The 24,898-nt window shown below is 38.4% G+C and overlaps 1 protein-coding gene across 1 annotated transcript in view; it reads left to right on the top strand.

Annotated features, from left to right (window-relative positions):
- The window catches only part of MCPH1 (microcephalin 1), a 1,050,284-nt gene that overhangs the window by 486,155 nt on the left and 539,231 nt on the right, over positions 1–24,898 (top strand). Inside the window, exon 11 of the mRNA XM_053710372.1 lies at positions 18,006–18,168. Within this exon, the coding sequence (XP_053566347.1) occupies positions 18,006–18,168 (163 nt within the window). The remainder of the gene's footprint in view (positions 1–18,005; positions 18,169–24,898) is intronic.

Genomic DNA, 24,898 nt, shown 5'->3' on the forward strand with positions numbered 1-24,898 from the left:
TATTTCTCTTGTAAGGTGTATCCAGTCCACGGATCATCCATTACTTGTGGGATATTCTCCTTCCCAACAGGAAGCTGCAAGAGGATCACCCACAGCAGAGCTGTCTATATAGCTCCTCCCCTAACTGCCACTTCCAGTCATTCTCTTGCAGCTCTCGACAAAAAAGGAATTAGCTAGAGAGATGTGGTGTTTATTTAGTTTGTCTTCAATCACAATATGCAGAAGCTGAAGCAGGAGAGCTTCTTTCTGTGGGTGATTTTTCTGACTCAGGGAAGATGCTTCAACCTGATTCTGATATGTCTACATTTAAATTTATGCTTGAACACCTCCGCGTGTTGCTCAGGGAGGTTTTAGCTACTCTGGATGAAAATGTGTAGATTGTATAAATACTATGCAGTGCCTGTTTACACTGATGTTTTTCCAATACCTAAAAGGTTTTCAGAAATTATTACTAAGGAATGGGATAGACCAGGTGTACCGTTCTCTCCCCCTCCTATTTTTAAGAAAATGTTTCCAATAGATGCCGCTACACGGGACTTATGGCAAACGGTCCCTAAGGTGGAGGGAGCAGTTTCTACCCTAGCTAAGCGTACAACTATTCCCGTCAAGGACAGTTGTGCTTTCCTAGATCCAATGGACAAAAAGTTAGAGGGTTACCTTAAGAAAATGTTTATTCAACAAGGCTTTATTCTCCAGCCAAGTATTAATGTCAGTTGCGCCTAAATATAGTAATAACAAAAAAAAAAAAAAAAATAGTGAAAACCGTATTAACACAAAATACCTCCTGTGTTAAAAGGTACAATTGAATGTGCAAAAGAAATTTTGTGCAAAAAACAAGTGAAGCCCCACACGCTAGGTAAAATGAGATGTAACTCACAGGGCTGGTATATAATTAATACAGCAATACAACCAAAAAACCTGGTGTGTGATCACAAATGTCCAAAGTTCAAATGATGTCGATGTGGCTGCAAAAACTTCTTCCAAAAGTTGAAGGCAATTCAAAAGAAGCAAATCTGTATAGAACACAAAAAAGAAGAAGGCGCCAACATAGTGTGAATCAGTATTGAAAGGTGTTCACTCCCCACACATTAATCATACTTACAAGAAGTAAGGCACTTGAGAAGTGCTACAATGGCTTTCTGGAACATTAACAGCTGTCCAGGTAGCTGCTCACTCGTAATATAAGTAATTTCCTTGATGCCGTATGTGATGTGCAAATATCCTGCAGCTTTATCCCCTCTTGCAGTGTTACTCTCTCTCGTAGTGTCTGCCCTTAGGAGAAATACCCAACCAGGTGGGCTAGCAGCTGGACTCCGTATGCAGAAATGTATAAATGTATCAAGCATAAAATATCACTCAAGCCGTGATAACGATATAGTCTAAAAGCAAATGTTTATTTGTAAACATAAAATCACAACGCGTTTCCCGGTCTATCTTGACCGCTTCCTCAGGTGAATGTACTATATCTAAAATACACAGCTTATATTCGCCTTGCTCGGCGTCTAAACCTGAACAAGGCGCATGCGTGAAGGAGTATGCAACACCCAAACAAGAAGTGGGTGTGTATCTACGTACTTGTGATTGGTTCTCAGCAGTAAAACAGAAACCAACCAGACGGGTTCCAAATGCACACATCGGCTCCATGCATAGAAAAAAACCAAAACACTATACAATCTACAAATATATGCCGATTGGGTGTTGCGATTACCACCAACTAGGTGGATTATTGTACATGGTTATCATAAAAGTATCAAGTCACTGATATATATTAAAATGTTGCGGTTAGGAAGTAACAAAAGGTGCAATAAATAGCACACAGTGACACTACTATAAAAGAACCGTCAGCAACTAAAAATGAGTACGTGTATACAACCCCAGATTGGGATGCTTCTCCTACATGCATTTACACATAGATAGCAACGCTGTACCATATAACAACTGATATTGCTAATTCATCTGTTGGCAAAATATAAATATATAAAACTCATAATACATAACTAAAACCTATTTTAATAACTGAAAAATAAAAAAAATATATAAAAAATAACATTAAAAAAATATATATGTATATGATATTTACATATGTATCGAGCTATTCGGACCAATATGCCCCACATAACGCCCTCCTCATATTTCAGACTCAACAATCTGATTGTACCTATGGAAAGCTCAGAGAGTGGATTGAGCGTGGATCCAATTCACTATCATGTACCCAGATTTCGGAGGCAATATCAACCCAAAAACAATATATAAACTAACCTCCCAGTGTAGAAAAAAGGAACAAAGATAAATCAAACTAACATCAAAAGAAATGGGGGGAAAGGCCCAGTACTAACTATTCCTATAATAGACTCTAACCTAATTAAATGCCGCCATGTCTAAATTTTCATTCAGGCCATATGGATTCAAGGTTTTCATTTTCCAGATCCAGTATGTCTCTGGATGATCTTATTTTTATTTGGGAAGGTACAGAAGAGAATGCCTTAAACTTTATTAAATCACTAAATGAAAATAATATGGGACTTAAGTTTACTTATAATATGAATGCAGATTATATTGAATTTTTGGACTTGATAATATATTGGGACCAAGTAGGTCATATTTTGACTAAAACTCACTTTAAAACAGTGGATACGAATAGTTATTTGAATTATAAAAGCAACCATTATAAAGCATGGAAGAAGAATATACCTTACAATCAGTTCTCTAGAATCCGTAGAAATTGTACAAATTTAACTCTTTTTGATGAACAAGCAGGAATTCTAAAAAGTAGATTCTTGGAAAAAGATTATCCTAAGGATCTAATAGAGGAGAGCTTTTTGAAGGCAAGAAATAAAGATAGATCTGATGGAAAAGGCACTAATAATAACAAAATCAATAAAAATCTTAGATTTATAACTAAATATACTTCAAATCATGATAGAATTAAGAGAATCGTCCGTAAACATTGGAATATTCTATTGAATGATCCGGTACTAAAAAATATTCTAGATGAGAATCCTATATGTACTTTTAAAAGAGCCCCTTCACTTAAAAATAAACTTGCTCCCAGCAAAATAGTGATGAGGAAATTTGGAAAAAATAAAGAACAGAAGACAAAAAATTGGCTGTCTAGTAAGAAAGGGTTCTATAAATGTAATAGAGCAAATTGTGGGTTGTGTGAATTCATGAAGGGGGAGAAATTGAAATTCATGTCTTTTTCAACAAAGGAGGAATTTGAGATAAAAACTCGCTTTTCATGTGATTCCTCTTTCGTAATATATCTACTGGAGTGCAAATGTGGCCTGCAGTATATAGGGACAACTTCAAGACCTCTGAAAAAAAGATGGGGGGAACACATGAGAAATGTGAGAAATTCCTGTATTAAGCACAGTGTCTCTAGACATGGAGTAATTGACCTAAGACAAAGGGAGACATACTGGATCTGGAAAAGGAAAACCTTGAATCCATATGGCCTGAATGAAAATTTAGACATGGCGGCATTAAATTAGGTTAGAGTCTATTATAGGAATAGTTAGTACTGGGCCTTTCCCCCCACTTCTTTTGATGTTAGTTTGATTTATCTTTGTTCCTTTTTTCTACACTGGGAGGTTAGTTTATATATTGTTTTTGGTCTAATAAATTAAGGACCAAACAAACTAATTTTCGTGCCTTTCTAAACTTTAAGACGAGCGCGGCATCAACTCCCTCTAATGCAAAACAAGAGGGAAATTTTGCCCAGTCCAAGCCGGTCTGGAGACATAACCAGGCCTGGAACAAAGGTAAGCAGGCCAAAAAGCCTGCTGCTGCCTCTAAGACAGCATGAAAGATCAGCCCCCGATCAGGTAACGGATCTAGTAGGGGGAAGACTTTCTCTCTTCGCCCAGGCTTGGGCAAGAGATGTCCAGGATCCCTGGGTGTTGGAAATTGTGTCCCAGGGATATCTTCTGGACTTCAAAGCTTCTTCCCCAAAAGGAAGATTTCACCTCTCACAATTATCTGCAGACCAGATAAAGATAGAGGCATTCTTACATTGTGTTCAAGACCTCCTAGTTATGGGAGTGATCCACCCAGTTCCAAAGGAGGAACAGGGGCAAGGCTTCTATTCAAATCTCTTTGTGGTTCCCAAGAAAGAGGGAACCTTCAGACCAATCTTAGATCTCAAGATCCTAAACAAATTTCTCAGGGTCCTATCTTTCAAGATGGAGACTATTCGAATCATCCTACCTATGATCCAGGAGGGTCAATACATGACTACCGTGGACTTAAAGGATGCTTATCTTCACATTCCGATACACAAAGATCATCATCGGTTTCTCAGGTTCGCCTTCCTAGACAGGCATTACCAGTTTGTGGCTCTTCCCTTTGGGTTAGCTACGGCACCAAGAATCTTTACGAAGGTTCTGGGGTCACTTCTGGCGGTTCTAAGACCGTGGGGCATAGCAGTAGCCCCTTACTTAGACGACATTCTGATACAGGAGGACAGGTTGTCAAAACTTCTAAATTCCTGCCGTGTTCTTTATTATACTTCTCGCCCTTCGGTGGCTCAGTGTATGGAAGTAATCGGCTTAATGGTAGCGGCAATGGACATAGTTCCGTTTGCCCGCCTACATCTCAGACCGCTGCAACTCTGCATGCTCAGTCAGTGGAATGGGGATTACACAGATTTGTCCCCTCTACTAAATCTGGATCAAGAGACCAGAGATTCTCTTCTCTGGTGGCTATCTCGGGTCCATCTGTCCAAAGGTATGACCTTCTGCAGGCCAGATTGGACAATAGTAACAACAGATGCCAGCCTTTTGGGCTGGGGGGCAGTCTGGAACTCTCTGAAGGCTCAGGGGTCGTGGACTCAAGAGGAGGCACTCCTTCCAATAAACATTCTGGAACTAAGAGCGATATTCAATGCTCTTCAGGTTTCAAAGATAATTCAATGGGCAGAGATTCACTCTTGCCATCTATCAGCTATCCATATCCCAGGAGTAGAGAACTGGGAGGCAGATTTTCTAAGTCGTCAGACTTTTCATCCGGGGGTGTGGGAGCTCCATCCGGAGGTGTTTGCACAGTTGATTTAACGTTGGGGCAAACCTGAACTGGATCTCATGGCGTCTCGCCAGAACGCCAAGCTTTTTTGTTATGGATCCAGGTCCAGGGATCCCAAGGCAGCACTGATAGATGCTCTAGCAGCGCCTTGGTCCTTCAACCTGGCTTATGTGTTTCCACCGTTTCCTCTGCTCCCTCGTCTGATTGCCAAGATCAAACAGGAGAGAGCATCAGTAATTTTGATAGCACCTGCGTGGCCACGCAGGACTTGGTATGCAGATCTGGTGGACATGTCATCCTTTCCACCATGGACTTTGCCTCTGAGGCAGGACCTTCTACTTAAGGGTCCTTTCAACCATCCAAATCTAATTTCTCTGCGGCTGACTGCTTGGAGATTGAACGCTTGATTTTATCAAAGCGTGGTTTCTCCAGTCGGTCATTGATACCTTAATACAGGCGCGAAAGCCTGTCACCAGGAAAATCTATCATAAGATATGGTGTAAATATCTTCATTGGTGTGAATCCAAGGGTTACTCATGGAGTAAAGTCAGGATTCCTAGGATATTATCTTTTCTCCAAGAAGAATTGGAGAAGGGTTTGTCAGCTAGTTCCTTAAAAGGACAGATTTCTGCTCTGTCTATTCTTTTGCACAAACGTCTGGCTGAGGTTCCAGACGTGCAGGCGTTTTGTCAGGCTTTAGTCAGAATCAAGCCTGTGTTTAAACCTGTTGCTCCGCCTTGCAGTTTAAATTTAGTTCTTAAGGTTCTTCATGGGGTTCCGTTTGAACCTTTGCATTCCATAGATATTAAGCTCTTATCCTGGAAGGTTCTGTTTTTAATAGCTATCTCCTCGGCTCGAAGAGTTTCGGAGTTATCTGCTTTACAATGTGATTCCCCTTATCTCATTTTTCATGCAGATATGGTAGTGTTACATACCAAACCTGGTTTTTTACCTAAGGTGGTATCTAATAAAAATATCAATCAGGAGATTGTTGTACCGTCACTGTGTCCTAATCCTTCTTCAAAGAAGGAACGTCTTTTACACAATCTTGACCTGGTTTGTGCTTTAAAGTTTTATTTACAAGCTACTAAAGATTTTCGTCAAACATCTGCATTGTTTGTTGTCTACTCTGGACAGAGGAGAGGCCAAAAGGCTTCGGCAACCTCTCTTTCTTTTTGGCTAAGGAGTATAATACGCTTAGCTTATGAGACTGCTGGCCAGCAGCCTCATGAAAGGATTACAGCTCATTCTACTAGAGCGGTAGCTTCCACATGGGCTTTTAAAAATGAGGACTCTGTTGAACTGATTTGTAAGGCGGCGACTTGGTCTTCGCTTCATACTTTTTCAAAGTTCTATAAATTTGATACTTTTGCTTCTTTGGAGGCTATTTTTGGGAGAAAGGTCTTGCAGGCAGTGGTGCCTTCCGTTTAAGCACCTGCCTTGTCCCTCCCTTCATCCGTGTCCTATAGCTTTGGTATTGGTATCCCACAAGTAATGGATGATCCGTGGACTGGATACACCTTACAAGAGAAAACATAATTTATGCTTACCTGATAAATTTATTTATCTTGTGGTGTATCCAGTCCACGGCCCGCCCTGTCATTTTAAGGCAGGTGTTTTTTTATTTTTAAACTACAGTCACCACTGCACCCTATAGTTTCTCCTTTCTCTTGCTTGTCTTCGGTCGAATGACTGGTAGTGGCAGTTAGGGGAGGAGCTATATAGACAGCTCTGCTGTGGGTGATCCTTTTGCAGCTTCCTGTTGGGAAGGAGAATATCCCACAAGTAATGGATGATCCGTGGACTGGATACACCACAAGAGAAATAAATTTATCAGGTAAGCATAAATTATGTTTTTTTTGTGGATTTAAGTTTTTCAGTGGAAATAGCTGTTTTTATTTTATCCCTCCCTCTCTAGTGACTCTTCTGTGGACTTCCACATCTTGGGTATTTCTATCCCATACGTCACTAGCTCATGGACTCTTGCCAATTACATGAAAGAAAACATAATTTATGTAAGAACTTACCTGATTAATTAATTTCTTTCATATTGAGGCCCACCCTTTTTTTGGTGGTTATGATTTTTGTATAAATGCACAATTATATTTCAAGTTCCTCTTTTTGTTTGCTTTTTTACTCCTTATTTTATCACCCCACTACTTGGCTATTCATTAAACTGAATTGTGGGTGTGGTGAGGGGTGCATTTATAGGCATTTTGAGGTTTGGGAAACTTTGCCCCTCCTGGTAGGGTTGTATATCCCATACTTCACTAGCTCATGGACGCTTGCCAATATGACATAAATGAATTTATTATGTAAATTCTTACATAAATTATGTTTATATATATATATATATATATATATATATATATATATATATATATATAAACATACTGGCGACTTTATTAGGTACACCTTGCTAGTTCCGGGTTGGACCCCCTTTCTTTCATGTAATTAGCAAGAGTCCATGAGCTAGTGACGTATGGGATATACATTCCTACCAGGAGGGGCAAAGTTTCCCAAACCTCAAAATGCCTATAAATACACCCCTCACCACACCCACAAATCAGTTTTACAAACTTTTCCTCCTATGGAGGTGGTGAAGTAAGTTTGTGCTAGATTCTACGTTGATATGCGCTCCGCAGCAGGTTGGAGCCCGGTTTTCCTCTCAGCGTGCAGTGAATGTCAGAGGGATGTGAGGAGAGTATTGCCTATTTGAATGCAGTGATCTCCTTCTACGGGGTCTATTTCATAGGTTCTCTGTTATCGGTCGTAGAGATTCATCTCTTACCTCCCTTTTCAGATCGACGATATACTCTTATATATACCATTTCCTCTACTGATTCTCGTTTCAGTACTGGTTTGGCTTTCTACTACATGTAGATGAGTGTCCTGGGGTAAGTAAGTCTTATTTTCTGTGACACTCTAAGCTATGGTTGGGCACTTTTTATATAAAGTTCTAAATATATGTATTCAAACATTTATTTGCCTTGACTCAGGATGTTCAACATTCCTTATTTCAGACAGTCAGTTTCATATTTGGGATAATGCATATGAATAATTCATTTTTTTCTTACCTTAAAAATTTGACTTTCCCTGTGGGCTGTTAGGCTCGCGGGGGCTGAAAATGCTTCATTTTATTGCGTCATTCTTGGCGCGGACTTTTTTGGCGCAAAAATTATGTTCTGTTTCCGGCGTCATACGTGTCGCCGGAAGTTGCGTCATTTTTGACGTTCTTTTGCGCCAAAAAGTGTCGGCGTTCCGGATGTGGCGTCATTTTTTGTGCCAAAAGCATTTAGGCCCCAAATAATGTGGGCGTCTTTTTTGGCACGAAAAAATATGGGCGTCACTTTTGTCTCCACATTATTTAAGTCTCATTGATTTTTTGCTTCTGGTTGCTAGAAGCTTATTCTCTGGCATTTTTTTCCCATTCCTGAAACTGTCATTTAAGGAATTTGATCAATTTTGCTTTATATGTTGTTTTTTCTATTACATATTGCAAGATGTCCCACGTTGAAGCTGAGTCAGAAGATACTTCTGGAATATCCCTGCCTGGGGCTGGAGCTACCAAAGCTAAGTGTATCTACTGTAAACTTATGGTATCTGTTCCTCCAGCTGTTGTTTGTACTGTTTTGTCATGACAAACTGTTTATGCAGATAATATTTCCTTTAAGTACTGTTACATTACCTGTTGCTGTTCTGTCAACATCTAATACTCAGAGTGTTCCTGATAACATAAGAGATTTTGTTTTTAAATCCATTAAGAAGGCTATGTCTGTTATTCCTCCTTCTAGTAAATGTAAAAAGTCTTTTAAAACTTCTCATTTTTCAGATGAATTTTTAAATGAACATCATCATTCTGATTCTGATAATAGTTCTTCTGGTTCAGAGGATTCTGTCTCAGAGGTTGATGCTGATAAATCTTCATATTTATTTAAATTAAATTTATTCGTTCTTTACTTAAAGAAGTCCTAATTGCATTAGAAATTGAGGATTCTGGTCCTCTTGATACTAAATCTAAACGTTTAGATAAGGTTTTTAAATCTCCTGTAGTTATTCCAGAAGTTTTTTCCTGTCCCTAATGCTATTTCTGAAGTAATTTCCAGGGAATGGAATAATTTGGGTAATTCATTTACTCCTTCTAAACGTTTTAAGCAATTATATCCTGTGCCATCTGACAGATTAGAGTTTTGGGACTAAATCCCTAAAGTTGATGGGGCTGTCTCTACTCTTGTTAAGCGTACTATTCCTACAGCAGATGGTACTTCCTTAAGGATCCTTTAGATAGGAAAATTTAATCCTTTCTAAGAAAAGCTTACTTGTGTTCAGGTAATCTTCTTAGACCTGATATATCTTTAGCGGATGTTGCTGCAGCTTCATCTGTTGGTTAGAAGCTTTAGCGCAACAAGTAACAGATCATAATTCTCATAGCATTTTTATTCTTCAACATGCTAATAATTTTATTTGTAATGCCATCTTTGATATCATTAGAGTTGATGTCAGGTATATGTCTCTAGCTATTTTAGCTAGAAGAGCTTTATGGTTTAAGACTTGGAATGCTGTTATGTCTTCTAAGTCTACTCTGCTTTCCCTTTCTTTCCAGGGTAATGATCGTTTTCATTCCTTTTGTCACAACAAGGAACAAAAACCTGATCCTTCATTCTCAGGAGCGGTATCAGTTTGGAAACCATCTCCAGTCTGGAATAAATCCAAGCCTTTTAGAAAATCAAAGCCAGCTCCTAAGTCCACATGAAGGTGCGGCCCTCATTCCAGCTCAGCTGGTAGGGGGCAGATTACGTTTTTTCTAAGAAATTTGGATCAATTCCGTTCACAATCTTTGGATTCAGAACATTGTTTCAGAAAGGGTACAGAATTGGCTTCAAGATAAGGCCTCCTGCAAAGAGATTTTTTCTTTCCCGTGTCCCAGTAAACCCAGCGAAGGCTCAAGCATTTCTGAAATGTGTTTCAGATCTAGAGTTGACTGGAGTAATTTTGCCAGTTCCAGTTCTGGAACAGGGACTGGGGTTTTTATTCAAATCTCTTCATTGTACCAAAGAAGGAGAATTCCTTCAGACCAGTTCTGGATCTAAAAATATTGAATCGTTATGTAAGGATACCAACATTCAAAATGGTAACTGTAAGGACTATCCTGCCTTTTGTTCAACAAGGGCATTATATGTCTACTATAGTTTTACAGGATGCATATCTGCATATTCCGATTCATCCAGATCACTATCAGTTTCTGAGATTCTCTTTCCTAGATAAGCATTACCAGATTGTGGCTCTGCCGTTTGGCCTAGCTACAGCTCCAATAATTTTTTACGAAGGTTCTCGGTGCCCTTCTGTCTGTAATCAGAGAACAGGGTATTGTGGTATTCCTTATTTGGACGATATCTTGGTACTTGCTCAGTCTTCATATTTAGCAGAATCTCATTCAAATCGACTTGTGTTGTTTCTTCAACATCATGGTTGGAGGATCAATTTACCAAAAAGTTCATTGATTCCTCACACTTAGGTAACCTTTTTAGGTTTTCAGATAGATTCAGTATCCATGATTCTATCTTTGATAGACATGAGACATCTAAAGTTGATATCAGCTTGTCGAAACCTTCAGTCACAATCTTTCCCTTCGGTAGCCTTATGCATGGAAATTCTAGGTCTTATGACTGCGGCATCGGACGCGATCCCCTTTGCTCGTTTTCACATGCGGCCTCTTCAGCTCTGTATGCTAAACCAGTGGTGCAGGGATTACACAAAGATATCTCAATTAATATCTTTAAAACCGATTGTACGACACTCTCTGACGTGGTGGACAGATCACCATCGTTTAGTTCAGGGGGCTTCTTTTGTTCTTCCGACCTGGACTGTAATTTCAACAGATGCAAGTCTTACAGGTTGGGGAGCTGTGTGGGGGTCTCTGACAGCACAAGGGGTTTGGGAATCTCAGGAGGTGAGATTACCGATCAATATTTTGGAACTCCGTGCAATTTTCAGAGCTCTTCAGTCTTGGCCTCTTCTGAAGAGAGAATCGTTCATTTGTTTTCAGACAGACAATGTCACAACTGTGGCATACATCAATCATCAAGGAGGGACTCACAGTCCTCTGGCTATGAAAGAAGTATCTCGAATTCTGGTTTGGGCGGAATCCAGCTCCTGTCTAATCTCTGCGGTTCATATTCCAGGAATAGACAATTGGGAAGCGGATTATCTCATTCGCCAAACGTTGCATCCGGGCGAATGGTCTCTTCACCCAGAGGTATTTCTTCAGATTGTTCAAATGTGGGAACTTCCAGAAATAGTTCTGATGGCTTCTCATCTAAACAAGAAACTTCCCAGGTATCTGTCCAGATCCCGGGATCCTCAGGCGGAGGCAGTGGATGCATTATCACTTTCTTGGAAGTATCATCCTGCCTATATCTTTCCGCCTCTAGTTCTTCTTCCAAGAGTAATCTCCAAGATTCTGAAGGAATGCTCGTTTGTTCTGCTGGTAGCTCCAGCATGGCCTCACAGGTTTTGGTATGCGGATCTTGTCCGGATGGCCTCTTGCCAACAGTGGACTCTTCCGTTAAGACCAGACCTTCTGTCGCAAGGTCCTTTTTTCCATCAGGATCTCAAATCCTTAAATTTAAAGGTATGGAGATTGAACGCTTGATTCTTGGTCAAAGAGGTTTCTCTGACTCTGTAATTAATACTATGTTACAGGCTCGTAATTCTGTATCTAGAGAGATATATTATAGAGTCTGGAAGACTTATATTTCTTGGTGTCTTTCTCATCATTTTTCCTGGCATTCTTTTAGAATTCCGAGAATTTTACAGTTTCTTCAGGATGGTTTAGATAAAGGTTTCTCCGCAAGTTCCTTGAAAGGTCAAATCTCTGCTCTTTCTGTTCTTTTTCACAGAAAGATTGCTAATCTTCCTGATATTCATTGTTTTGTACAAACCTTGGTTCGTATTAAACCTGTCATTAAGTCAATTTCTCCTCCTTGGAGTTTGAATTTGGTTCTGGGGGCTCTTCAAGCTCCTCCGTTTGAACCTATGCATTCATTGGACATTAAATTACTTTCTTGGAAAGTTTTGTTCCTTTTGGCCATCTCTTCTGCCAGAAGAGTCTCTGAATTGTCTGCTCTTTCTTGTGAGTTTCCTTTTCTGATTTTTCATCAGGATAAGGCAGTGTTGCGAACTTCTTTTGAATTTTTACCTAAGGTTGTGAATTCCAACAACATTAGTAGAGAAATTGTAGTTCCTTCATTATGCTCTAATCCTAAGAATTCTAAGGAGAAATCATTGCATTCTTTGGATGTTGTTAGAGCTTTGAAATATTATGTTGAAGCTACTAAGACTTTCCGAAAGACTTCTAGTCTATTTGTCATCTTTTCCGGTTCTAGAAAAGGCCAGAAAGCTTCTGCCATTTCTTTGGCATCTTGGTTGAAATCTTTAATTCATCATGCCTATGTTGAGTCGGGAAAAACTCTGCCTCAGAGGATTACAGCTCATTCTACTAGGTCAGTTTCTACTTCCTGGGCGTTTAGGAATGAAGCTTCAGTTGATCAAATTTGCAAAGCAGCAACTTGGTCTTCTTTGCATACTTTTTCTAAATTCTACCATTTTGATGTGTTTTCTTCTTCTGAAGCAGTTTTTGGTAGAAAAGTACATAGCAGCTGTTTCAGTTTGAATCTTCTGCTTATGTTTTCATTTAAACTTTATTTTGGGTGTGGATTATTTTCAGCAGGAATTGGCTGTCTTTATTTTATCCCTCCCTCTCTAGTGACTCTTGCGTGGAAAGATCCACATCTTGGGTAGTCATTATCCCATACGTCACTAGCTCATGGACTCTTGCTAATTACATGAAAGAAAACATAATTTATGTAAGAACTTACCTGATAAATTAATTTCTTTCATATTAGCAAGAGTCCATGAGGCCCACCCTTTTTTGTGGTGGTTATGATTTTTTTTGTATAAAGCACAATTATTCCAATTCCTTATTTTTTATGCTTTCACACTTTTTTCTTATCACCCCACTTCTTGGCTATTCGTTAAACTGATTTGTGGGTGTGGTGAGGGGTGTATTTATAGGCATTTTGAGGTTTGGGAAACTTTGCCCCTCCTGGTAGGAATGTATATCCCATACGTCACTAGCTCATGGACTCTTGCTAATATGAAAGAAATGAATTTATCAGGTAAGTTCTTACATAAATTATGTTTTTGCCTTCAGAACTGCCTTAATTATTTGTGGCATAGATTCAACAAGGTTTTTGGAATTATTTTTCAGACATTTTGGTCCATATTGACATGATCGCATCACGCAGTTGCTGCAGATTTGTCTGCTGCACATTCATGATGCAAATCTTCCGTTCCACCACATCCCGAAGGTTCTCTATTGGATTGAGATCTGGTGACTGTGGAGGCCATTTTAGTACAGTGAACTCATTGTCATGTTCAAGAAACCAGTTTAAGATAATTTGAGCTTTGTTACATAGTGCATTATCCTGCTGGAAGTAGACATCAAAAGATGGGTACTCTCTAGTCATAAAGGGATGGACATGGTCAGCAACAATACTCAGGTAGTCCATGGCATTTAAACGATGCTTAATTGCTACTAAGGGGTTCCAAAATGTGCCAAGAAAATATCCCCCACACCATTACACCACCACCACCAGCCTGAACCGTTGATACAAGTCAGGATGGATCCATGCTTTCATGTTGTTTAGGCCAAATTCTGACCCTACCATCTGAATGTTGCAGCTGAAATCGAGACTCATCAGACCAGGTAACGTTTCTCCATTCATCTATTGTCTAATTTTGGTGAGCCTGTGTGAAGTGTAGCCTCTGTTTCCTGTTCTTAGCTGAAAGGAGTGGCACCCAGAGTAGTCTTCTGCTGCTGTAGCCCATCTGCTTCAAGTTTCAATGTGTTGTGTGTTCAGAGATGGTATTCTGCATGGCATGGTTATAACGAGTGGTTATTGGAGTTACTGTTACCTATTTATCATCTCAAATTAGTCTGCCCATTCTCCTCTGACATCAACAAGGCATTTTCTTCCACACATCTGCCGCTCACTGGATATTTTCTCTTTTTTGGACAATTCTCTGTAAACCCCTAGAGATGGTTGTGAGTGAAAATCGCTGTAGATCAGCAGTTTTTAAAATACTCCGTTTTTAAAGTAGTGGCTCATAAAATTGAAATGTTAAAAGCTTTTTAAAATACCATGGTATGTCCATTATAATGAATACAAATAATTATTGCATTCTAATAATAATTATAATAAAGAATGTATTAGTTCTTTCTTACACCAAGCATTTTGTCATGTCCCTGAGGCACTTAACTGAATTTATACTAATAAAATAATTTACTAAAATGTGCAAAGCTTCTATAATTTTTGGCAACAATGTATATATTTATATGGGTTTCTTTCTTGTGAAAAATAATTTTAAAAATAAATGCAGGATATTTTATAAAAACCAGGCTGTAAAGTTATGTCCCTCTGTCTGGACTCAACCCCCTCACACCAACCATTCTCCACCCATAATAATTAAAACTCCACCCATATGTGACATCATTGACTGAAAGTGACATCTTTCAGCTCTCTTCTGCAGTGTTGTTCAGAAGAAAGTAAGCAATATCATATTTTTTATTAATATATTTGAGGCATATTATAGACAGGGAGGGTATTGTCAAGCTTAACCACTCAACCCTATCACATAAAATTAAGATGAAAAATTATCACTTAACATTTTTATTTTAATCAATAAATATAAAAAATATAGTTATCTCATCGCTGCCATGTAGTCTTCCTTTCTTACACCTCATGAGGAGCAGCTGCGATTTTGAGCAAAAAAACACAACCCCATCACACTTAACTCCGTCACGTATGCCATTGTTTTGGGGTTTCAAACTTGTGAGAGGGTTGCATTATTAACCGCATTTATAAATAAATAAATTTAAAACATTTGAAATGTTCATGGTTTCAGTAATATATACTTACTGAAATCATAGCAACTCATATTTTTGTTTTAAATAGAGTATTTGATGTAACATTCACAAGTTTAAGAAGCACCTGTTCATAATCAAACAGCATTACGCCTACTATCATGAGCTAAAATAATACATGGCAATGGATGAGGCATTGATCCACATAGATTTTTCAGAGAACTATGTCTGTAAATACGCATCAGAGATCTAAGCTGTTCACTCTGGGGCCTCACACAAGTAGACCTACATACTGGGGTAATGCATGTAGGTCGACAGGAGCCCATATACTTCACCACAGTCTCCCATTCCAGACACACAGACCCTCCTGCTATATGGAAATATCTTGATCCAGTGCTAGACTACCTTCAGGCTTCTCATCCACAATTTTTTCTCCTGCATTTTTTTAGTGATGGACCTTGCACACAATATAAACAGGAAACGTTCTGCTTTTTACTACAGAAATCCACAAACGTGGATTCAAAGCTGGCACATGGAACTATTTTGAGTCAAGCCATGGGAAAGGGGCCCCTGATGGTGTGGCAGGAACATTAAAGAGAACAGCAGACAGGTTGGTGGCTAAAGGCAATGACATCCAAGATGGAAAGCAGGTGTATGAACTCCTCAGATAAACAAACACTTCAGTGGAATTGTTTTTTGTGGAAGGTCCTGATGTTGAACGTGCAGTAGAGATGATGCACAAGCCTATAAAAGCAGTGCCCTCTTCAATGAGAATACACCAGGTAATCACAGCACTTCAGTTTTGGTCAGAACATCCCAATGCCTACACAACCAGCAGACAATACACAACCCATGGAAGTGAAGATACGATGATAACCGGTACCCAGGCATCACCTTTGACACAGACAAAACAAGTTTTCAAGTCAAGTGTATGCATCGTGCTGGAACAAATATATTTTGTTTGGCCTTCTCGTTATGATATCCACTGGTACCAATTTGGTGAAGTCCTTGAGATGATTTTTTTGGGGGGAAATAGGGTAGGGAATTAAAAAAGAAAGCATTTCTTGCTGAATACCACCTGACATGTTAAGGGCTGGCACAATAAAGTTGTTATTTTAGTTAAACATCTAAATTGATTAAATTTTTTTCAAAAATAAGGAGACCACAGGCACACAATTTGTTTATTTGAAACTTTCATATATACAAATGTGAAGATTATCATAAATGTTACATATGTAAGTTGTTATGAGGGATACATGAGCAGTAGTAGGTAGTATATATATATATATATATATATATATATATATATATATATATATATATATATATATATAAAAATAAATATATGCAGTATCCCATAAAAGTAAATTCACCCCTATTTTATTATATCTTTTTATGTGACAACACTGAAGAAATGACACTTTGCTACAATGTAAAGTATTCAGTGTACAGCCTGTATAATGGTGTAAATTTGCTGTCCCCTCAAAATAACTCAACACACAGCCATTAATGTCTAAACCGTTGGCAACAAAAGTGAGTACACCCCTAAGTGGAAATGTCCAAATTGGGCCCAATTAGCCATTTTCCCTCCCCAGTGTCATCTGACTCGTTAGTGTTACAAGATCTTGGGTGTGAATGGGGAGCAGATGTGTTAAATTTGGTGTTATCGCTCTCACACTTTCATACTGGTCACTGGAAGTTCAACCTGGCACCTCATGGCAAATAACTCTGAGGATCTGAAAAAAAGAATTGTTGCTCTACATAAAGATGGCCTAGGCTATAAGAAGATTGCCAAGACCCTGAAACTGAGCTGCAGCACGGTGGGCAAGACCATACAGCGGTTTCACAGGACAGATTCTATTTAGAACAGGCCTCGCCATGGTCGACCAAAGAAGTTGAGTGCACATGCTCAGCGTCATATCCAGAGGTTGTCTTTGCGAAATAGACGTATGAGTGCTGCCAGCATTGCTGCAGAGGTTGAAGGGGTGGGGGGTCAGCCTGTCAATGCTCAGACCATAAGCCACACACTGCATCAAATTGGTCTGCATGGCTGTCGTCTCAGAAGGAAGCCTCTTCTAAATATGATGCACAAGAAAGCCTGCAAACAGTTTGCTGAAGACAAGCAGACTAAGGACATAGATTACTGGAACCATGTCCTGTGGTCCAATGAGACCAAGATAAACTTATTTGGTTCAGATGGTGTCAAGCGTGTGTGGCGGCAACCAGGTGAGGAGTACAAAGACAAGTGTGTCTTGCCTACAGTAAAGCATGGTGGTGGGAGTGTCATGGTCTGGGCCTGCATGATTGCTGCCAGCATGGGGGAGCTACAGTTCATTGAGGGAACCATGAATGCCAACATGTACTGTGACATAATGAAGCAGAGCATGATCCCCTCCCTTCAGAAACTGGGCCGCAGGGCAGTATTCCAACATGCTAACAACCCCAAGCACACCTCCAAGATGACCAGTGCCTTTCTAAAGAAGCTGAGGGTAAAGGTGATGGACTGGCCAATCATGTCTCCAGACCTAAACCCTATTGAGCATCTGTGGGGCATCCTCAAACGGAAGGTGGGGGAGCGCAAGGTCTCATATATATATATATATATATATATATATATATATATATATATATATATATATATATATATATATATATATATATATACAGTGTCTGTATACACACATACAGATCCTACTGTTTTTAATTTTAAAGCAGATACCCTACTGCTCAACTTAGAATTAATACAATTACTGTCAGGTGACACAATTTTGACTCATTTGACATTCAAGTGATAAGTTTTGCTTATTTTTTATAGCGGTGTTTCCTTGAGTAATTCCAAATATTAAACAAGGGGAACTTTTAGATATATCCTGGCCAAGAAGAATCTGATTCACCAATATAATTTCTCTGCCAATCACAATTACTGGTTTGTCCACATTTTTCCACTTTTTGTTAAAAAAAAAAAAAAAAGTTTGTAGTAGGTAATGTTTTAAGTGATCTACCAAAAGATAATGTCATTAAGAAGTTAAAAATCAATATTCTTTTCTGTTTGTGACTTTAGGAAGCAGAACGCTGTTATACAAGTAGTCAAAAAGTTTGGAGGCTTTGTGTTTTCGGATCATGTTTGTAAAACTACTACACATGTAATTGCTGGAAGCCCACGCCGTACATTAAATATAATCCTAGGAATTGCTAGAGGCTGCTGGATCCTTTCCTATGACTGGGTAAGTGATGATAAAGTTTATATAATTTAATGTGCCCATCTAACTTCTGTATTCTTTTTAAATTTGTATAACTTAATTACTATCAGTGAGCAGATTTAACTACATTAACTAGAAGGTAAGGCAAGTGTGACAAATTGGCGTCTGCATTAAAGCTGCAGTTTTTGCTTGTTATGGGTATATTTCTCAACTGTTGATTATGGCTTTCAATTCTTATGCAGATAATGGGCTCCATTTAACAAAGGTCAGCTGGAGATGGTTCACTACCTTGGACATGTCTGCTGGCCCTCTCTGCAAACTGGCAGCATACACTTTAGGTGACGGGGAGAGGTTATGCAGCAGTCTTAAAGGGATATGACATTTTTAAAATGTTTCCAATTTACCTATTTTATCAAATCTGCTTAGTTCCCATGATATTCTGTGTTGAGATACCTAGGTAGGCCTCTGGGCACTACATCACAGGAAATAGTGCTGCCATCTAGTGCTGTTTCAAATGGATAACATTCTTGCAAAACGGCTGCCATATAGTGCTCAATAAATGGGCTGGCTCCTAAGCATACACACCTGATTTTCATATCCCTTTATGACCGCTGCTACTTAATTAGCAGTTCGGGCTAACCTGAAACACTGGGGCCCAAAAGCTTCTTTTTCGGCTTAATAAATAGGGTCCAATGTCTTATTTGACCCTCAAGTAGAATAGTCTTTCTGATTAGTGTTCTTATCTATCCCAAGACTGCTTTTAATAGGAGCCAGTGTTTTTTTCTTTTGAATTAAACTATACTGGGGCTAGTAAATTCCTTTCTGACATTTAAGTCTTCTAAGAACTTTCCATTAGGCAAACTCAATAAATCTTGGTGATTAAACCATTTCCTTACATGTTTTCCCTTTTGGTTGAAACTTTTGTTGAGATATGCTTCAAATATTTCACATTCTTGGACACACTTGTTCCTCTTACTGATTGTCTTTCTTCAGTATTATCTTTTTCAGCATCTGTGAGATGGTGTGTGATTTGGGATGCGCTTTTGTAGACCTAGCAGAATTATGTCCTAAATTGATCAGTTGCATAAAAAGAAATTTTAATTTATCATAGTCCACAAGATATCATATGTGGGAAATACCCTCCAGTCCACTAGAAGAAGGCAGAAACACCTCAACATACTAGAGCTTTAACCCCTTAAGGACCACAGCACTTTTCTGATTTCTGACCATTTGGGACCAAGGCTATTTTTACATTTTTGCGGTGTTTGTGTTTAGCTGTAATTTTCTTCTTACTCATTTACTGTACCCACACATATTATATACTGTTTTTCTCGCAATTAAATGGACTTTCTAAAGATACCATTATTTTCATATCTTATAATTTACTATAAAAAAATTATAAAATATGAGGAAAAAATGGAAAAAAAACTCACCTTTTCTAACTTTGACCCTCAAAATCTGTTACACATCTGCAACCACCAAAAAACACCCATGCTAAATAGTTTCAAATTTTTGTCCTGAGTTTAGAAATACCCAAAGTTTACATGTTCTTTGCTTTTTTTGCAAGTTATATGGCAATAAATACAAGTAGCACTTTGCTTATATGACTTTGGCGTTGCTTTTTGGTAATTAGAAGGCCCGCTAAATGCCACTGCACACAACATGTGTATTATGTCCAGCAGTGAAGGTGTTAATTAGGGAGCTTCTAGGGTTAATTTTAGCTGTAGTGTAGTAGACAACCCATAGTATTGATCGAGGCCCATTTTGGTATATTGCATGCCACCATTTCACCACCAAATGCGATCAAATAAAAAAAATTGTTCACTTTTTCACAAACTTTAGGTTTCTCACTGAAATTATTTACAAACAGCTTGTGCAATTATAGCACAAATGGTTGTAAATGCTTCTCTGGGATCCCCTTTGTTCAGAAATAGCAGACATACTGTATATGGCTTTGGTGTTGCTTTTTAGCAATTAGAAGGCCGCTAAATGCCGCTGCACACCACACTTGTATTATGCCCAGCAGTGAAGGGGTTAATAAGGTAGCTTGTAGGGAGCTTGCAGGGTTAATTTTAGTTTCAGTGTAGAGATCAGCCTCCCACCTGACACATCACACCCCCTGATCCCTCTCAAACAGCTCTCTTTCCTCCCCAACGCCACAATTTTCCCCGCCTTATTAAGTACTGGCAAAAAGTCTGCCAGTACTAAAATAAAAGGTATTTTTATTTTTAAAAAAAAAAAAAAAAAAAAAAAAAAAAAAACATATTCTGCTGTTTAGGATCCCCCCTTAGCCCCCAACCTCCCTGATCCCCCCCAAACAGCTCTCTAACCCTCCCCCTCTACCTTATTTTGTGCCATCTTGGGTACTGGCAGCTGTCTGCCAGTACCCAGTTTGCCAGAAAATCTTTTTTTTTTCCATATTTTTCTGTAGTGTAGCTTCCCCCCCTCAATAGCCAACCCCCCACCCCCTCCCAGATCCCTTCGATCAAGCTTCCCTCCCTCCTCTATCCCACTTTATCTAATTATTGTTACTTAAATGTGTCATAGTGTAGTGGTTACCCCCCACCCGCCTCCCGTGTGCGCGCCCCCGGCGTTCACTTACCTGATCCCGGCCCCCTCTGGCTCATAACCCACACCAATGGCCGCCCACCCGCCTCCCACATCAGCTCCCACCTACCAACGATCATGGCCATCGATGTCCAATGCAGAGAGGGCTACAGAGTGGCTCTTTCTGCATCGGATTGCTAGATAATGTTTTTGCAGGATGCCTCGATATCGAGGCATCACTGCAATAACATGAAAACGTCTGGAAGCAATCAGGATCGCGTCCACCGCTTGAAGAGACCAACAACGTACAGGGTACGTCCTTGGTCGTTAAGGACATTTTTTTGTAGGACGTACCCTGTATGTCGTTGGTCCTTAAGGGGTTAAAGGGATACCGAACCCAATTTTTTTTGTTTCATGATTCAGATAGAGCATGCAACTCTCTAATTTACTCCTATTATCAATTTTTCTTCGTTCTCTTGCTATCTTTATTTGAAAAAGAAGGCATCTAAGCTAAGGAGCCAGCCAATTTTTTTGTTCAGGACACTGGACAGCACTTGTTTATTGGTGGGGGAATTTATCCACCAATCAGCAAGAACAACCCAGGTTGTGAACCAAAAATGGTCCGGCTTCTAAACTTACATTATTGCTTTTCAAATAAAGATACCAAGAGAATAAAGAAAAATGATAAAAGGAGTAAATCAGAAAGTTGCTTAAAATTGCCTGCTCTATCTGAATCATGAAAAAATTTGTTTGGGTTCAGTGTCCCTTTAAATCCCTCATACTTACTCTGTATCCTCCATTTTTGTTTTACTCCAAGATGGAATGAGGTGAATTATGAAGTGCAGATCTACTCATTGGTAATGGGGATTCTCTAACTGATCTGAGACCCATTTCCTCCTCAGTGTGCCTAAGAAGGACAGATGGGTCCTTTTCAAATTTGGATTTTAACATTTTTGCTTTTGAAGTTTTTTCCTATATAATATACTATCTGTATTATATTTTAGAGAATGTTTATTCTGATTCCCTTTTGGGACTGTACTACTTTTTCTATGGAAATTGGTATTTGTTTTCGGGATTCTTTAGAATTTGAATATAACCTTAGTAGAGCATATTCACGTACTGTTTATATTTTAGCTCAGCTTTATCTGTAGCTGACATTACTGTTCTCTCATCCTTTGCTGAACAGTTAGCATAAGCAGTTTCAGATTCTTAAGTATATAACTCTGCTTATTTACTTTAGATATATACATTTAATTATGTTTACTATATCTATTATGGTTTCAAATATATTTTATTATCTCTCTCTTGTTAGGATAATAATTTGTTTGATTTCTGTTATCTCCATTATTTCTGGAGGTTTGGAGTTTTTTTTTCTGCCCTACATTTAGTCCGGTGATGTAGATCAGTTGGTGAATGTCCTGACTACAAACGCTTGTTCTAGATCCAAGGATCATAGATTCATTTCCCGGGAGGGTTAATACAGCCCTTTGACCTTTGAGGTCAATTTATTGTGTACCATTTATTTGGGTAATAATAACTACTGTTTTTATCAGCTGCTAATTTGGTTTAACTCCGAGTGTAAGCACTGAAGAAGCGTTTTTTTGTATCCTTCTGGGAGAAAAACACTTTATAAATTACTAGTTATTAGACTACATGAAGGTGCGGTTCTCAAACCAGTCATTCTGGTGGGGGGCAGATTAAATTGTTTTTGGATGAACTGAGTCTAAATTCTATACTTAGGATTTGAATAGATTTTTAGAATGAGACCTCCTATAGGAAGAATCTTTCTTTCTCAATACACTCTGTGATATTTTTTTTTTTCAGGAGTGATTATGCTAGTTTTTTTTTTTTTTTGCAGGAACAGGATTGGGGTTTCTATTCAATTCTATTCTTTGTCCCTAAGAAGAAAGGTTTATTCAATCCATTCTTGGATCTGAAAACTTTTATTTTGTTTTGTTAGTCTCAACTATTAAGTTGGTGATTATAAGGACTATTATGCCTTTTTGTTAAGGTCATTTCATGCCCACTACATTTTTCAGGATGTTTATCCTCATATCTTATTTAATTCAGACCACTTGTGGATTCTGAGTTTTTCTTTTAAGCTTTACCAATTTCTCGCTTTTCCAGTTGGTTTAGTGACAACTTTTTAAAGGTTCTTGGTGCCCTTCTTTCTGTCTTCAGACAGTAGGGTATTGTGGTGCTTCCTTATTTGGATGGTATCTTGGTATTAGCTTAAACTTTTCTTTTATTAAAGCCAGATAAATCCATTTCTATCTGAATCATGAAAAAATTTGTTTGGGTTCAGTGTCCCTTTAAATCCCTCATACTTACTCTGTATCCTCCATTTTTGTTTTACTCCAAGATGGAATGAGGTGAATTATGAAGTGCAGATCTACTCATTGGTAATGGGGATTCTCTAACTGATCTGAGACCCATTTCCTCCTCAGTGTGCCTAAGAAGGACAGATGGGTCCTTTTCAAATTTGGATTTTAACATTTTTGCTTTTGAGGTTTTTTCCTACATAATATACTATCTGTATTATATTTTAGAGAATGGTTATTCTGATTCCCTTTTGGGACTGTACTACTTTTTCTATGGAAATTGGTATTTGTTTTCGGGATTCTTTAGAATTTGAATATAACCTTAGTAGAGCATATTCACATACTGTTTATATTTTAGCTCAGCTTTATCTGTGGCTGACATTACTGTTCTCTCATCCTTTGCTGAACAGTTAGCATAAGCAGTTTCAGATTCTTAAGTATATAACTCTGCTTATTTACTTTAGATATATACATTTAATTATGTTTACTATATCTATTATGGTTTCAAATATATTTTATTATCTCTCTCTTGTTAGGATAATAATTTGTTTGATTTCTGTTATCTCCATTATTTCTGGAGGTTTGGAGTTTTTTTTTTCTGCCCTACATTTAGTCCGGTGATGTAGATCAGTTGGTGAATGTCCTGACTACAAACGCTTGTTCTAGATCCAAGGATCATAGATTCATTTCCCGGGAGGGTTAATACAGCCCTTTGACCTTTGAGGTCAATTTATTGTGTACCATTTATTTGGGTAATAATAACTACTGTTTTTATCAGCTGCTAATTTGGTTTAACTCCGAGTGTAAGCACTGAAGAAGTGTTTTTTTGTATCCTTCTGGGAGAAAAACACTTTATAAATTACTAGTTATTAGACTACATGAAGGTGCGGTTCTCAAACCAGTCATTCTGGTGGGGGGCAGATTAAATTGTTTTTGGATGAACTGAGTCCAAATTCTATACTAGGAAGAATCTTTCTTTCTCAATACACTCTGTGATTTTTTTTTTTTTCAGGAGTGATTATGCTAGTTTTTTTTTTTTTTTTTTTTGCAGGAACAGGATTGGGGTTTCTATTCAATTCTATTCTTTGTCCCTAAGAAGAAAGGTTTATTCAATCCATTCTTGGATCTGAAAACTTTTATTTTGTTTTGTTAGTCTCAACTTTTAAGTTGGTGATTATAAGGACTATTATGCCTTTTTGTTAAGGTCATTTCATGCCCACTACATTTTTCAGGATGTTTATCCTCATATCTTATTTAATTCAGACCACTTGTGGATTCTGAGTTTTTCTTTTAAGCTTTGCCAATTTCTCGCTTTTCCATTTGGTTTAGTGACAACTTTTTAAAGGTTCTTGGTGCCCTTCTTTCTGTCTTCAGACAGTAGGGTATTGTGGTGCTTCCTTATTTGGATGGTATCTTGGTATTAGCTTAAACTTTTCTTTTATTAAAGCCGGATAAATCCATTTCTTTCATATTGGCAAGAGTCCATGAGCTAGTGACTTATGGGATATACATTCCTACCAGGAGGGGGCAAAGTTTCCCAAACCTCAAAATGCCTATAAATAGAGAGGTCTGTTATAGATGGAGAGAACATCTCAGGGATATAAAAAAATTATGATAAGGACTCAACAGTGGCCCGCCATTTTAATAATGAGCACTTTACAAATGTACCTAATCTGTCAGTTCAGTGGCTAAACTCTGTAGCAACCTGAGGGTTGCAGGTTCGATTCCCGGTGAGGTCCATTTAGCCTTTCATCCTTTTCAAGGTTGATTAAATAAACAGCAGCTTAAGTCCCTTACTGGTGATTAGATGCGCTTTACAAGTACCCAAAACATACATATGAAAGTGCAGTATTCAAATATATGGACTTTTATTTTTGTGGAATCCC

This window comes from Bombina bombina, chromosome 4 (genome assembly GCF_027579735.1).
Source record: "Bombina bombina isolate aBomBom1 chromosome 4, aBomBom1.pri, whole genome shotgun sequence".
NCBI classification, from domain to species: domain Eukaryota; kingdom Metazoa; phylum Chordata; class Amphibia; order Anura; family Bombinatoridae; genus Bombina; species Bombina bombina.